The 16,825-nt window shown below is 33.6% G+C and overlaps 1 protein-coding gene across 1 annotated transcript; it reads right to left on the bottom strand.

The window, feature by feature from the left end:
* Positions 1 to 3,766: 3,766 nt before the first annotated feature.
* Rpn9 (regulatory particle non-ATPase 9) lies at positions 3,767 to 16,193 on the bottom strand. Its single transcript, XM_072536848.1, has 6 exons — positions 15,966 to 16,193; positions 15,801 to 15,914; positions 12,657 to 12,941; positions 7,419 to 7,764; positions 7,188 to 7,328; positions 3,767 to 4,005 (listed from the first exon to the last, which is right to left on the bottom strand). The coding sequence occupies exons 1-6, from the start codon at positions 16,082 to 16,084 to the stop codon at positions 3,850 to 3,852; spliced, it is 1,161 nt and encodes a 386-aa protein (XP_072392949.1). The 5' UTR covers positions 16,085 to 16,193; the 3' UTR covers positions 3,767 to 3,849.
* Positions 16,194 to 16,825: the final 632 nt, after the last annotated feature.

Below are 16,825 nucleotides of genomic sequence, written 5' to 3'. Positions count from 1 at the left end.
TTGTAATATCGATCTGTCAGAAAATCATCTATCCAACGAAGTAAAGTACCGCGAACTCCGAAATGTTCTAGCTATGTAGAAGTCTGCGCTTAGGTACACGGTCAAATGCTTTAGAGAAATCTAGATAAACAACGTCGACAGGCTGCGAACTGTTAAAGGATGACGTCCAGTCGTTAAGACAATGTAAGAGATTGGTTCAAGTAGAGCGACCAGAGACAAATCCATGTTGTTGTGTTGGAATAACATGTTCCTGGAGAAGGAATTTGGTCATCTCCTCGGAGATAATGGCTTCCATACCTTTGGCAACTACTGGCAGCAAGCTAATTGGACGATAATTGTTGGGGTCGAGTTTGTTGCCTTTTTGAAAAATAGGGGTAACGGAAGCTAATTTCCAACTAGGGGGTAAGGAGTTCTGGATGAAAGAAGTTTGCATAATTAACGTTAAGGGTAATGCAAACGTGTCTGCGCACCTTTTTAACAGTTTTGGTGTTACACCATCTAAACCGGGTGAAGCGGCTGTGCGAAGTTTAATTAAGTGTTGTTTGACATGATCCACTGTGAATTTAACTTGCTGTAAGGATGCGCCGACACGATTATAGTTAATAGCAGGTAGATAACCATCATTCGATTCTTTAGTAAAAACCTGTGAAAATGTTAAAGAGAGAGTTTCGGAAGATTCTTTGTCAGAAGAGCATAAAGTCTGGTTGGATTTTTGAAGTAGAGGAATGGAAACTTTAGACGTCATGGAGGAACGTATGTATTTGTAGACTTTTTTAATGTTATCGCTTTCGATGACATTTGCTTCAAAATTTTGTCTTAGGGTTTTTAGAGATGTTTTTAAGTTATTTGAAAATCTACGGTGGCTTTGGAAATCACTAAGAAGCACTTGTGATTAATTTGTTTAATTGATGAAACACGGAGATTTGCAAAACTTTATTTAAATAGATTTTTCTTTTGGCAAAAAGCGATTTAGCTTTTGCAAATTTTTAAAAAGGGTGTTATAAGTTACCCATTAACTTTAATTACTTCTACAATATAATATATATATATATATATATATATATATATATATATATATATATATATATATATATATATATATATATATATATATAAATATATATATATAAATATATATATATAAATATATAAATATATAATATATATATATATATATATAATATATATATATATATATATATATATATATATATATATATATATATATATATATATATATATATATTGTAGAAGTAATTAAAGTTAATGTGTAACTTATAACACCCTTTTTATAAATTTGCAAAAGCTAAATCGCTTTTTGCCAAAAGAAAAATCTAATTGATTACATTATAATTAAAATATTAAGCACCTTATATGAATATAGCAAGAATACGATAACTGGTAAGATTAAAAGTAACTAAATAGTTTGTAACATCCTCCGTCACTGCGAGATGTTATAAAGATGAAACAATGTGATACACTGGAATTAGATATGAACGGCACTCCAGCCAATCTGTGAAAAAATAATCGATTTCACGGAAAAATCTTATACAGGTGTGTAAAGGTTCTAAACGGAATATTGTTATGAAGGATAGCTGATGACAAATCCTTGAAAACGTACAGCTGATTTTGCTTTGTTTTTTTTAAATAATCATTAAAAGTGAAAAAGTCATTGTTTGCCTATAAAACATATATTTTATAGAAAATTAGTTCAAATAAGAGTTGTAGATATTAAAAATCTTTCATTTTAATTCTTTTCCTAATCTTCTAATCCAAATTAAAATATAAAGACTTGACTGAGATAAATGCAAAAAAACTTAATGTTTGCAGTAATTTATAAATGTTATTAACTTTGTTTTTTGAATAATGACATGTAATACAGCTACCTGAAATTATGATAATAAATGAGTTATTGAAATGTGCTAAATCTCCGCTAGATCGACCAAATAGTTTTATGAGTTATTCAATTTGTTTATCCCAGAGAACGATTATTTAAAGAACTGTACTTGCCAAACAGGGACTCAGAGGCATTTGGCAGATTGCAAGAAGAATTGTAATACGAACAGAACTGTCGCTTGGTAAGACTATTGTAAATGCATACATTGTTTTCAAGTGTCTCTTTGATGAGCCAATTACAATAAGTAAATTGTAATTGTAAATACTCCCACTACAAGTATAAAAAATCATACATTTCAAAAGAAAGATGGATCAGCAAGTTTTGTGAGAAAATATTACAGAGGTTATTACGAGATAAAGCTGAAAGAAGAAATAAGTGGAGGATTGTGACAATCTCCATTTTTGCATTTCCTTAATTTAAAGCACTTAAAACAATATTTTTTTTTTAATTAAGTATAGTTATTTGTATTTTGGTCATCTCTGTACATTATCTCGATTTATACGATGATCGTTTTTATATGTGACAAGCGGTCACATTTTATATGCGTTTTAAATAAAGCAAGCGGTCATATTTTTGTTTTACTCATATTTGTCAAGCAACTTTTTTTTCTCCCTGGGCCCGTCTGATGAAAATGATCTCCGTTATCACTGAAGCTGAAGCTTATTCTGTTTGCTGCCCAAACAACGTTGTTTCCTACACCCAGTCTAGAATTGTTTTATCCTGTAAAAGTTTGTACAGGTCTTCTGCTTGGTGTGTCCTAAATATACCAGGATCTCCTCTTGGTTGCCCGTACAGTTTTTGTCTTTTACGGTCCAGCGCTTCACAATCGCATAATACATGTTTTACAGTTTCTAGTTCCTTATCATAGAGCCTGCAGTTAAGGTCGCCATTGTAAATGCCTGTTTTATACTGGTGCAGGCCTGGTCAATATTCCTGTTACTATTCTCAATTTGTTGCTGCTTATGTGAAGCATATGGTCCTCCCATAAAGATTTCTCCATGTGTTTGTTTTAGGATTCTCTCCCAATATCGCCCATGACTCGTTACAGAGTTACAGCGTTTGATTCGTTCGATCCTCTTTTTGCAAGTTAATCTGCTTTTTCGTTGCCTCCGATGTCCTGGTACCCAGACAAGCTCAGACCTATACCAGCCTAGACGTCACTTCCTAACACTTTAGTGCCGCTTGACTGTCAGAAAATATATGGATCTGCTGTTTTTCAAGAGCTCTCTCATTATTTCCTTTTGCACATTGCAGTATCGCATATATCTCTGCTTGAAAAACGGCGCAGTTCCTCCCAAGGCAAAGCTTTTGCTAATTTTTGCATTATTGGAGTATACTCCTGTCCCCACACCCTCTGTAGTTTTGGATCCACCTGTAATACCAGATCTTATCCTGTTGGTTATGGTACTCCTTGTTTCTCCATACATTCCTGTCTGGAATAGACACGCTAAATGAATTTTGTCATACGATCTGTCTTCTCATTAAAAATGTCCTTCGTCATAGTCCTTGTGATACTCATATGCCCTGTTTCTTTACTGCAAAGTTTCAGTGATTGTTTTACGCTGTAGGCTCCCAATCTTGCTTCTCCTTGTATTATCAAATGCAAGGGAGGCACGCCTAGTAGAGCCTCCACAGCCATAGCTCTGTGAAGAAGCATAAAATCATCTCTGAGCTACAGCGATGAGTTGATTTTACTCTTTTCTCTTACTCTTCTTACTCTTTCTAAAAAGCTAAAATCATTTGCTGTTCGAAGTCCTCTTGTCGAGTTAATTATAACCCGAAAAATTATAGCGAGTTACAGAAATAGAGTTAATTTGTGTTATACTCTAACTATGTTAATATAATGTGTTTAGCTATTAATACTACAAATTATATATAATATTTTATTATCAGTGAGAAATGTTTTAAAACAATTTTAAGAACAAAATTTATAAATTATTAATGATTAGAAATTACAATGTTAATATTTCACTAGCTTTTTCTTCTAGTAATTGTTCCATGGTATCAACATGTTTACACCAATCATTAAGTCTAGTAATCATGTTGGAAATCTGCGTGCAATCCAAAACTCTAGGTTGAACCCAGGTCATATTCACGGTATTAGCAACCTAAAAAAACAGATAAAGTTTAATTTAAATATTAACGCAAAGAAATAAAAAGTGAGATATATGGAGGAAAGTGAGAACCTAATGAAAGCAATTGATTGAAAGCAACTCGTAGACACATCGTCTCAGGACCAGCAACTTCACGTGGAGTCATACGTCGCCATGTTACCAAATCGACTGGTAACTTTAACATCTTAGAATTTATTACAACAGAATGTAAACCAAATTTATAAAACAAACTTTAACGGGGGTTTACCCACATATTAAGTGGCTCAATACATGTATACCCACCTAGTAAGTATTAACCACATTTTGTATTAACCTTGGTAAAATTTAATTTTCACGTTTTTTTTTAATTAAGTGGTTATATACTTTTTAGGTGCACTGATGATGGAACATGGATTCCGAAAACGTTTTGTGATATAGCCCGATTGGGTCTTTTAAATTATATACCTTTTATAAAGGATTTTTTAATAAAATTTTTTGTTATATATGATATAGCCAAACTACAGGAACTTAGATTCCTTGTGGATTTTACTAGATATTAAGATATCATACCTACATATCATGATATGCTCATAACTGAGGTAATGTCTTGACATTGTGTTTATTTTCACTATTTTATTTAAAACGAAATGCATTATGCATACTTCTAACTTTACCCAGTTATAAAGGTATTCCACATATGTAATTCTAAAAATATTTATTTAGAACCTGTTTTGTTTTAATTTACATGTTTGGTTTATGTCTATTTTGTTAATATGTTGAGATTTCAATATTAACTTTTACTTGGCTGAGCTTTCTACCATATTAGAAATAAAAATTGTTAATTAGTAGCAATTATTTATTTATTTATATATAATATTTTAATATAATCGTCCTTTCTTTTGGAAAATAATTCTAATAGAAATGTAGAGCGACGTATAAGATAAGCGTGTTTGTTTTTTAGAAACAATATACATTACGGTCGCGTTAGTCCAAACCCAAGGTCGTTCGTATGACGCGGTAGTCCGAACTTTCTCGTGCGACTCCCTCTGCCTCCCTCACGATTGAATCAACATGACGAACATCGATTTTTTACTTTCCTTGCCTACCTACATATTATTTAGATCTGTTAGTGCTTTCGTATCACGATAGCTCCACGTAAACACGTGACTTTGACTATCGAAAAAAGACCAAAATTCTCAAGTTGATACAACAGCAAGGAACTAGCTACAGTTTTATTTCAAAACAGTTCGGTATTGGCAAATCTACCATTATTGACATTAAGAAGAACAAAGAAAAGATGAAAAGTTCGTCAGCGAAACAGAAAGCGGTCCAGGGAAGAGGAAAACCATCAAACCCCCCGAATATCCGAAGGTAGAAAGTGCGTTGTTCATATGGTTCCTACAACAGCGGAGAAAGCATGTTCCGGTGAGTGGTGAAATGTGTGAAAATGCCCGTCATTTCTATCGTGAAATGTCACCAAATCACCAAGCTTTTAGCGCATGTAAGGGTTGGTTGGACAACTTCAAACGATCGATGTCATGGAGTTAGAAATCTCAAAATTACTGGTGAGAAACTTTCGAGTAATGCTGAAGGCATCGAACCCTTTCGAACGGCAATTGAAAGAACTTTTGATTAAAAACAATTTGACACCTGAGCAAATTTACAATGCAGATGAAAGTGCGTTATTTTGGCGCATCTTACCAGACCACACATTGATATCATCTCAAGAAAAAGAACGCTCCTTTCTGGTCGAAAAATTATGAAAGAAAGAATCACCTTTATGCCTTGTGCAAATGCTTCAGGGACTCACAAACTTCGTTTGCTTGGCTCACAAGCCTCGTGAATTCAAATCTGTTGATCTTCCCTTATGGTATCGACAGCAAAAAAGTGAATAGGTGACAAGAGATTTGTTCTTGGATTCGTTCAAAACTGAATTCGTCCCTGATGTTCCCTCAGGCAGTGTTGTTGTTGGACAACTGCCCTGGTCATCCATCTGCTGATGAACTTTGTAGTGAAGATGGTAAAACGTTTGACATGTTTTTACCACCCAACACGACAGCTGTGATTCAACCAATGGTCCAGAATGTCATCCCGAACATTATTGCTGACGAGCAAAGTAGAACGGATCTGGTAGTAGCTTTGGCGAAAGTTAATCTCAAGGACGTCATTTTCAATTTAGCAAATTGTTGGTCATCCGTTTCACAACGTTCGATTCAACTTTCTTGAAAAAACTTTAGTCCAAACTTAGCGGCTGTTGACGACTCTTCATCCAACGAAAAAGACATCATTTTAAGCCCCTTGTCGCTCAGCTGGCTCAAGACAACACGACAATAATTACTGAATCTGAGGTTCGAGAATGGGCATCAGGTGGCTCCACCAAGAAATGCTCACGGATGAAGAAATTGTAAGGGCCATTCAAAATGAAGAAACAGAAGAGAAGGATGTCGATTAGGAACCATCTTCTTCAAAAAGCCCTGAACACAGCCATCAGTTGGACAGAAGACAATCTCAACAGCAGCGAGGAGATCATAATGCTGAGGCGTATAAGAGACAGCGTTTGATCAGCACGTCGAGACTGGCGTCCAGAAAAAAAAGCAGATTTTTTACTGCTCTCCACTGAAATTTATATAGATAATAAATATGTATTTATTAAATATATTGTATCTATGTAATCCGAACGATGCGGTCATCCGAATAACCCGTTTCTCCGATTCCGTTCGGATTAACGCGTCCGTACTGTATATGCATTTTGGTTTTAAAAAAAAGTCAAAGTAATTTGTCATTTTTTTTAATCTTTCTTAAACCATTCTTTTCATATTTTAAGTGTCGAGTTTTCCTTGTCTCTCCCTTTATTTTCCCCTTTCTTTTTACACCAAATTTTGTCTACTTCCATCGGTACGTTTCAATCTATTTATCTTTATCCAAATATACCCCATACTAGATCGTGTGTCGTTCAAAATACCTGAGCGCTGGTTTGCCAGATGAACATACTTGTTCCTGGAATTCTCTTTTAATCCCCACTTACCATCCAGATACGTTATGTTACAGTATTATAAAAAATATTAACAATTCAGTAATAAGCAGACATACAATTTCATAACACACATAGTATTAACGCGCTATAGGAAGTATTCACTTATGTCGGCACTCTCAAAGTGCCACGCGCCTTTTTTTATTTTCTGATAGTAATGAATTACCTGATCGATGGCTCCTTTAACTAGTCCTTGGGACAATGCTTTCATAATCAACAATTCAATTTCATTCAAAGGTAATTTTGTTTCTTTCGCTATTTCTGCAAATGTTAATTGCCTGTTGTGGGATGGTCTATTAAATGTCATCTATAATTAAAAGAAAAATATTGATAGGATATTGACACTATTCAAATTATATTTACATTTTATTGAATTTTAAATTAAATATAAACGTACCTCCATGAGACACAACAGCGATATTTTTTGTCGTAAAAATAATTCTTCAGCTGCAAGATCTGCTATAGCTTCCCACTGCGGTTTCATAGCCTCGAACTTTTTAATATTACCAGAATTAAAGGCATATAGCAATTCTACCAACCATGCATTCTCTGTTGATTTTAGTGATTCCAAAACAGGATGTGCAAGTAATTCACCTAAATTATAGACACCTTCACCTAATAGAGCTGCCAAACCCAAGAAGAAAGCATGTTGTACTTTCACTTCTGCTGTTAGTGTATCCAACTCTATGCATCCCAGATATCTCAACGCTGTCCTATAATATTGAGCATGATTTCCTTGGATTCTAGAAATACAATTAAATTATAACAACACAATTCACGTATTTAAAGCATAAATGTAAATATACAATGAATAAATTAGGTAGTATCGCTGTGACACGTTTGTAATATAGTGAGCAACCCGAACTGGATAACAATTGAAATTGTTAAGTTATTCAAGAACTTCAGAAAAAAACAATATGTATTTCTTTTGGAAAGTGAACATGGAAAATCAGTTAGGCTAACGCAACGACTTGACGCCCTAGAAGACGTCTTCAAAACTACAAATTGGTCAACCTATGGTATTAACGTTAATGGCAACAAGTTAAACCACCTCAGATTGGCTGACGACATAGTGATTATAGCGAGCACATTCGAGGAACTGCAAATTATGATGGGGGAGCTAGCAGCCAGCTCCCAATACGTCGGCCTAAAAATGAATATGAAAAACACAAAAATAATGACAAACAGATGACCCCAGACGTATAACTATAAATGGCAGTGAGATAGAACAAATCCAGGAATATATCTACCTAGACCAAATCCTGAGACTTGACAAAGAGAACCAAAGTGCGGAAATTACTAGAAGAACAAGACTAGCATGGGCAGGATTTGGAAAACTTAGTTGTATACTTAAGAACCGCAAAATACCCCAATACTTAAGGAGCAAAGTGTTCAACCAATACATCCTTCCTATCATGACATATGGATGTCAAACCTGGATCCTAACCAAGGCAAACATGAATAAACTAGCCACAACCGAAAGAACAATGGAAAGAGCAATGTTAGGTATACGACTGTCAGATAAAAAGAGGAACGACTGGGTAAGATCCAAAACAAAAGTCGAGGACATAGCAACAAAAATTGCCAAAATTAAATGGAGCTTCGCGGGCCACACTGCTAGACAGAAAGACCAACGTTGGAATACTACAATACAACATTGGAGACCTTACGAAAGTAAACGACCAAGAGGAAGACCACAGATGAGATGGGTTGATGATATTAAAAGAATAGCCGGAAGAAATTGGAAATATGTTGATCAGGATAGAGACCGATGGAAGGAGTTGGGAGAGGCCTATGTCCAAACATGGACGACAGAAGGCTAAGAAGAAGAAGAACGCAGCGAGAGCCCGACACCACAAAATGCATTAAAATAAATTAACTTCAGTAAACATTCCTATATCTATTTTTAATAGTTTTTCAAAACGTTAAAAAAAGGAATGTTTTCAAAACAGTGCATTACATTAAGTGAAAAATTTAAAAGATTTAAGAAGTTCACCAAGTTCGTGAAACGGTAGTGTTTCTTATACACGAGATTTAATAAATCCCACAACCAAGCTTGCAAAGACCAAATTGGTTGGCAAAGTTGATTACATTTAAGCTGAAACGTAGTAATTATACAAAACATTAATTATTCTAATACAAAGAATTAATTTCAAAGATACTGCATGTGCAGAAAAACGCCAATAAATAGAAACCTATAATGATAGGTATAGAGAATATTTGGCAGATTACTTTATTTTTTTTTATAGAACTTTTCTTTAAATTGGAACATCCTGTATATGTCTTACTAAATTTAACACTGTTACAGGAATTAATATTAAACTCAACAGTCTTCTGTAATTGCCAATATATTTATGGAAGTCTTCGAGACCCGAGCACTATCTATATCAATGCTCAAACCCACAAGTTGGCTACGATATGTTGACGATACATTCGTCATTTGGCCCCATGGCAGGGATGCTTTGGTGTCTTTTCAAACCCATCTGAATGGTATACATCCTAGTACCCAGTTCACTACGGAGGTGAAAACTGATTAATCCCTACCGTTTCTCGATGTTATCATAAAGAAAAACCAATCCCAAGGATTTCATCACTGTGTTTATCGAAAACCCACACATACCAATAATTACTTGCATGCCAACTCTTATCATCCTTCTTCACAAATAATTAATTCAGTCATTAATACGCTTGTCTCTAAATCAATACGCCTTTTCGATGAGTTTAAAACAAGCCCTCATCCGAAACGGTTACTGCAAAAATCACATCAATAGGACCACCCACAGACATCAATCTCCCACTTAATTTCAAATCAAAGACCCTTATCATACGAAAGCTTTACTTCCTTACTTACATCAAAGGTGGCACTGACAAAATGAACAAAATTCTTAAATCAAGAGGAATAAAGTCAATATTTCCCCCAAACTAAAACTTTCATCTCATGTCCGATCAATCAAAGACAACATTCCAAATGAACAACAAGGAGTTTATAAAATTCCTTGTGCATACTACCCCCGATCCTATATAGGCCAAACAAATCGTAGAATCCAAATTAGGATTATGAACATTACATTCATGTTCGCAATTCCGACTCAATTTATTGATCTCTCAGATCAGAAAAAAGCGTATTCACATTGCTTGAGACGAGGGAATAAATGGTACAGGAAATTAGCCACAGAATTATTGTTCGGTAATGCCTTGGTGAATGCTCATATTGTATGTATATACACAGGTTACACAAACTAAATTGACTATATCAGAGTTCAAAACAGAAGTCGCTATAGAACTACTGGGTGAAATGTCCGCTATCGAAACGAATATCAACGATAACACCGATGTCAGTCATGAGCTTGTAGAAGGAAGAAAAAACAGATGTGGTTTGCTACGTCAGAATGAAGAACGAATTGGGGCGGAAGTAAACTCAAAACAAGTGTTCTCGTTCTAAATTTTTGTGCAACCAATGCAAAAAACATTATTGTATTTCTTGTTTTTTCTAAACACATAATGCTGTTTTAAAATAATAAGGTGTTATATTATTATAATTATTTTTGCACATTCTGAATAAAATCTTTTTTTTTTCCAAAAAATTTTATAATTTCCATATCTTTTGTAAAAACCGTCTCACATCCGATCAGGAAATATTATTTTGCTACTTAGACCACCCTGTCCAACTAACAATGTAATTTATATAGCTGTGACACATATAGCTGTGCTTTATTCGGGACACAGCTGATGCCACGGTGTCCCGAATACAAAACTGTAATGTGGCATTAGAGTGATGCCTCACTGTCCCAAGAGTACTATTTAGTGAGGCATCATATTGATGCCACCCGGGGCTGAACGTGTTAAGTATGACAGTCTATTTGCTTTTTGTACTTGATCACTCACATTTTTGTCCAGGTGGGCTATCTTGGGCTATCAATATTGCGTCGTCTGCGTAACAGAGTATTTTTATTTCTTTGTTTCCCATTATGTATCCTCTTCCTTTGTTAACGCTTTTGATGATTTCATCCATGATCAAATTGAAGAACATGGGGATCAATGAATCCCCTTGTCTTATCCTGCCTATTTCTATAGATTCTGTAAGTTGTCCATCAATTCTGACTTCCATTTTGTTGTTTTGATAGACGTTTTCGATAGTTTTTGTAATATTTAGGGGAACTTCTCTATTATACAGAAGATTGATGATAACATCTTTGATATAACATCTCAGATGTTATATCATCTTTGTCTTTTTCTGAATCTTTAGGTCAATCAGACACAGAAATGCTGGTCTATTATACTCTAGTGATTTCTCAGTAATTTGCTTTATAACGAATATTGCATCTGTACACGATCTTCCACTACGAAAACCCTGTTGTTCATCTGCTAAACTTATCCTCTAATTTATTAGCAGTTGTAAAATTTTAGTTGCAAGTTTTAGCGTAGTATTTAACATGTTTATATCTCTGTGGTTTTCTGGCTGTTTTTTATCTCCTTTTTTGAATAGTGGAATTAGTTCGCTCGTTCTCCATTCTTCCGGTATTTAATTGTGTTTTGTAACTTTGTTAATTAATTTTGTTAATTGTTCTGTCATTGCTGCTGTATATTGATGATATCTACCACGATGCTCCTTAATTATTGTCATTAATTCTGCTTTGACTACATCTTCTGTAAATGAAATACATTTTTCTCGTAGCTAGCTCTGCATGATGGATTTTCTATCAGCCGTCGTTAGAATACGTTTAACAAGGCGGCTGTGATAAGATGCATTATCCAATACTATAACAGTGTTGCTGTCTGCACGCTGGAGAATGTTATCGAATCATATGGAGTTCATGTCTTCATGATAGTCCCCAGTTTTCTTCGATATAAAAACAAGAACACCATTTTGCAGTAAACCAGTATCGCTGCCAATATACCTTCCAGATAATTTGTTTTTTATCTTATGACACGGGTCTATGGCGTGAATGTCGTGAACTTATACCACTGGTTATATCTATTTTTATTCTACGAAAAACTGATGGAATATACGGGAAATCATATTACTTTAACCAAATATTTTATCTTACTTCAAATAAAAATAAAAAACTAATAAGTACGAATGTAACAAAATAAGTATGAAAACTATTAACGACAAAGCAATCGAACACAAATTTAACAGCTGATACTACAACAACAACGATAAACACGGATTGCAAAAATTGTTCGCATGTTTTAACATGTTTGCCGATTGATTGATCATTTACTGATTAAGCAATTCCCACTAAGATATTATTCAGACCATTTAATTTTCAATAATCAACAAAAATTTAATACAATGATAAGTATGAATTTCATGGTAGTACTATCTTCGCCGTCGCAGCCATACTCAGCCGACTGCAGCCGACGACAAAGGCACTAACGGAGACATAATGATAGAATTAATTTTTAATAAAATAATTCAATTTAAAAAAAATAATGAAATTGGAATTGTATGATTTTCCACACCTCTGGAATTGTATGATTTTCCAACAGACAGCCTTGATTACAGCAGTAGGCTAAAAAAGCGCAGTTGCCACAATTACCTCAATGTATATTACCTATGTAATACAATACACTTTGTACATTGTACACTAACAGTATGTACACTTTACAGTTACAAAAAAATTATACAAACCTATAATATTGTGAAGCAAGTAAATAAAATCTTCCATGAACTGGAGTAACACCATCGGCATTATCCAATGTAGATTCCACTTCTTCAATTATCTTTTTGGTGGCATCTAAATCGTTTAACTTTTCAATATATATCTGACCAGCTAAAACTTTGCACAGGTTTTGTGCATCTGCATTAATTTTAACCTTAGGTTCAGTCTTTTCAAGAAAAGCAACAGCATCTTTCGGATTTTTAAATTGTTGAACGACTATAGCCACAATTTCAACCAAAGACAGAGGATTAATTCTACAAATTAGATTAGATAATTAAAAGCTTTATAAACTATTTGAAATTAATATAACTAAATTAAATTAAAAGTTCCAAAGTTCTTTGTAACACCTCAGCTTTTCCACATAAATAAACTATTTTATATATATATATATATATATATATATATATATATATATATATATATATAATCCGTGTCACGGTCTTTATCCACGCTAATATCCGAAACCAGTGAACCTATTCTAATAAAATTTTGTGAAAGTGTAGTTTTTGGTACAACTTAGGAGATAGGATATTTTTTTATCTCAATGAATGACACTTATTTTTTTTTAATTCTAAATTTAAAATGTTTTATACGACTCCACCTCTACAGTTTCAGTTCATTTAATCCATATATGTGGCGAATTAAATAAACAATGGTCCATTACGGGATAATTAATAACAATTAAATTAACATCAACTATATTTCCTTCAATAACTCTGGTGAGATAAATGAACTTTTACTCATAGGTGCAAACAATCATCAACTTTTAAATGGTTGCAATAAACAATCAAAACATTGTATAGGTTACGGTAAAACTATGGGTGGACTTACCGATAACTTCAATGTGTTTTTACACTATTTTACGAAACCACGAACAAACGAATTTGAAGATGTGTGTATTGGTTGACTCTTGAGTTGTGTCTGTCTCATATTATCGATTTCGAAACAGGAAGTGGAAAATGTATCTATTAATTTACACAACCATATTTGCATTTAAAAAATATCTAAACATAAAATGACGTATAACAAACAATGAAAAATGAGATTTATTTTATTTTTAAACATCTTTTACTCATCATTTAGTTTATTCTAGCGAACCAACTCGACATCGAGTTTTTTAAATGAAATTTGACTAATAAAAACGAAACCGGAAGTCGACCTCAAAACCGGAATGCAATTTTTAGTTCATCAAATGTCGCCATGGATATCATTTAGCAGTTAATTTTGCATGCTGATCACGAATCAGGTGTCAGATTTGCTCTATCTTGACGTTTTATGCGCGTTTCGGGTCACTGCCGGTGTCGGATCGCAACCGGAAGTACATATTTAGATTAGTCTCGACGAGACCTTTCGATCCATATATACATTGTGGGGTCTAAAACTTAAAGTTAATTTTAACTTCCGGTCATCTCAAAACCGGAAGTGAATTTTTGTACCAAAAGTATATCTTGACAATCTCATACGTAATACTAATAATATTCCGAAAAAATATTTTAATTATCTAATATGGTTTTTGAGTAAAGTGGTGGACAAGAAATGGGCTTAGCGTTTTAGTATATAAGATATTAATTAAATTTACTATCAAATGATATTACTACGTATATATACGTAGGTAGTGCGTTGTCAATAACAACTGTCACGTGCCATTTGTGTATGAATAAAGACAACCTTCCATTTTATTATCAGCAAGATATAATAATCGCAGATGAAAAATCTACTGATTCAAAAAGTTCGAGAAATTATTATTTATCAGTACCATAAAGGGAAAACAATGAGTGAAATTTCCAGTGAATTGACTGTAGCAACAACTACTGTGTTAAATATAATTAAGAAATATGGTGGAACTGCCAGTGATTGATGTTCGCGGCAAAAGCTCAGGTCGCCCAAAAGCTGTTTCTCAAAGGAGTGTAAGGCATTTGATTAGAATATGTAAGTTGGGAAGAAGAAATACACTACGAGAAGTAACTGCTAGGAGGAATAAAAAAAAAGGATGAATATTTCTAGAGAATCCTGTCACAAATATAACCACATGAGCTGTCTTAGTTTTTATAAGGTATGTTTGATAAGCTCTTCATTGTGATTTAATTTTTTTATTTTTTGATTTACTTGCGTAGCCAAAGAAAAACCATTGTTGAAGGAAGCTCAAAAAAGGAATCGTTACATTTGGGCTAAATCAAAACTTTCGAAGAGAAAGATTATCGAAAGCGTGTGATTTGTGAAAAAACAGAAGCATTCCATAAGGATTGTCTAAAAAGGACTGTAAAGTTTCCACAAGGCACCATTGTGTAGAGTTGTATGTCGACCAAGGGTTGGGAACTTTCGGGTTGGGAACCTGCTAAAAGATAAAATCCGGAGATTTTATCTTTTAGCAGGATGGAGCCTCATGCCATACAGCTAAATCTATCAAAAATGGATGGGAGAACATGACATTAAAGTTTTGTCACATCCTTCTAGCAGCCCAGATTTTTAGCTACCAAATAAAACAATGCCTAAGAAATAACCCTCAGCGTATTTTGCCACAACTATGTGCTAAATTGTAAGAAATATGGAATAATTTCACCCCTGAATTCTGTGAAGGCCTAGTAGATACAATGACAAATAGAGTTCAGGCTGTTACTCAAGCTAAGGGCGATGTCATGCCTTATTAATTTTTATTTTAATTTGTTAAAAACCTCTTTTCCAATATTTAGTTGTCAGCATCAGTTGTCAGTTTTGATTATCAAACAATTAATTAAATAGTAATCAACATAAAATATATATTTAAACTGTAAAAATAATTCCATACATCATAAAAAATGTTGTTAATTTCATATTTACAATTAAAAAAAAAATTAAAATAAAAGAATTTCGGTAAGTTGGTATTTTATTTGCAAAATAACTGCTTGTTCCAATATATAGTTGTTAGGGCTCTATTACAATTAAAGAAAGTTGCAACTAAGCAGCTTATAATAAAGTACTTTTAAAAAAACAGTTTTTTGGCAAAATGCTGTAGGTCATTCTAAATATAAAAGAACTATCCACATCCATTTAATGCAATGGATATAGATACTTAGTGTGAGGATCAAACTAAAAGTCTGAATAAATGATAACAACATAGAGACTTAATCACTTACTTATTTTCAAAACTTTGAATAAAGTTATTGTAAAGTTGTATAAGGTTATCATTTGTTTGTAGTTCTGGTTTCTTAATAAAATTCATCAATTTCAGAGTCAACTGATGCCATAATCTAAAAACAAAGAGAAAACTAGAATTTTATCGGTACAAAACACCGACTTACTTTTTATTATGAAGTTCTTCAAGTTCAGCCCATTCTGAACCTAATTCTTTTGGACTTTCTTGTTGTTTTTTCAATAAATAATCGTTTACATTTGATTGCTGAACCACTGCTGCAGCCATGTTCTCTTTACTTTACTTTCTTTATAACGAAAAATCAGAGTAGTATATACTGAAAACTGAAAATGAAATGAATGACAAGACAAAAATTTAATGTCAAATCAAAAATCAAATCTACATCTACAACCGGCGTGAAATTAGTCACGGGAAACTATGGACTATGTCGTCCTTAGACCACGACCACAGAATACACCATCCCTGGTGTATTCTGTGCTTAGACAGTAGTAACAAAGAATATAGACTAAGCGTCTATATTCTTTGGTAGTAAGGTAACTCCAGAGATATGTAAGGTAACTCCACTCTCTTACATATCTCTGGGTAACTCTCATAGAAAAAATTTTTGGGAGAGAGTCTCTGACCACGGTTCGTAGACTTACTACGGTTGCTTCTTTCGATTTACCAATGAACATTAAGCCCGAAATTACGTCACGAGAGTACAGTAATTTGAATCGTAACATTGTTAATCGTCGTTTTTATGTCTTTGATGTCTTTTTCGCTCCAACTTGTACTATTTCTACATAAGGTTCTCTTTGTTAGACAAAACAATACTCATTTTTAACTTCTGTTTTCTGTCTTTTTGTTTTTTTTTCTGTGTCTTTTCTCTCGGAAATAACTCATCCTCACTGAAGTTATATACTATCTGCCAGAGTTATTTTAACCTTTAAGGCAAAACCTTAAAAAGTACTTTGCAGATACATCACAGCTATAACAAAGAATAAAGACGCTATTATTCTTTGCTTGTAG

This window comes from Diabrotica undecimpunctata, chromosome 7, assembly GCF_040954645.1.
Source record: "Diabrotica undecimpunctata isolate CICGRU chromosome 7, icDiaUnde3, whole genome shotgun sequence".
NCBI classification, from domain to species: Eukaryota; Metazoa; Arthropoda; class Insecta; order Coleoptera; family Chrysomelidae; genus Diabrotica; species Diabrotica undecimpunctata.
This window is presented reverse-complemented; position numbering and strand designations above follow the sequence as displayed.

What these genes read in the sequence shown, in the direction of transcription:
- Rpn9 (XM_072536848.1), bottom strand. Translation starts at nt 16,084, where the DNA reads ATGGCTGCAGCAGTGGTTCAGCAATCAAATGTAAACGATTATTTATTG. An exon ending in GAAGAACTTCATAATAAAAA is followed by an intron (nt 15,915 to 15,965) that starts GTAAGTCGGTGT and finishes CTTTGTTTTTAG; the next exon opens with ATTATGGCATCAGTTGACTC. An exon ending in CGCTGTTGTGTCTCATGGAG is followed by an intron (nt 7,329 to 7,418) that starts GTACGTTTATAT and finishes TTTTAATTATAG; the next exon opens with ATGACATTTAATAGACCATC.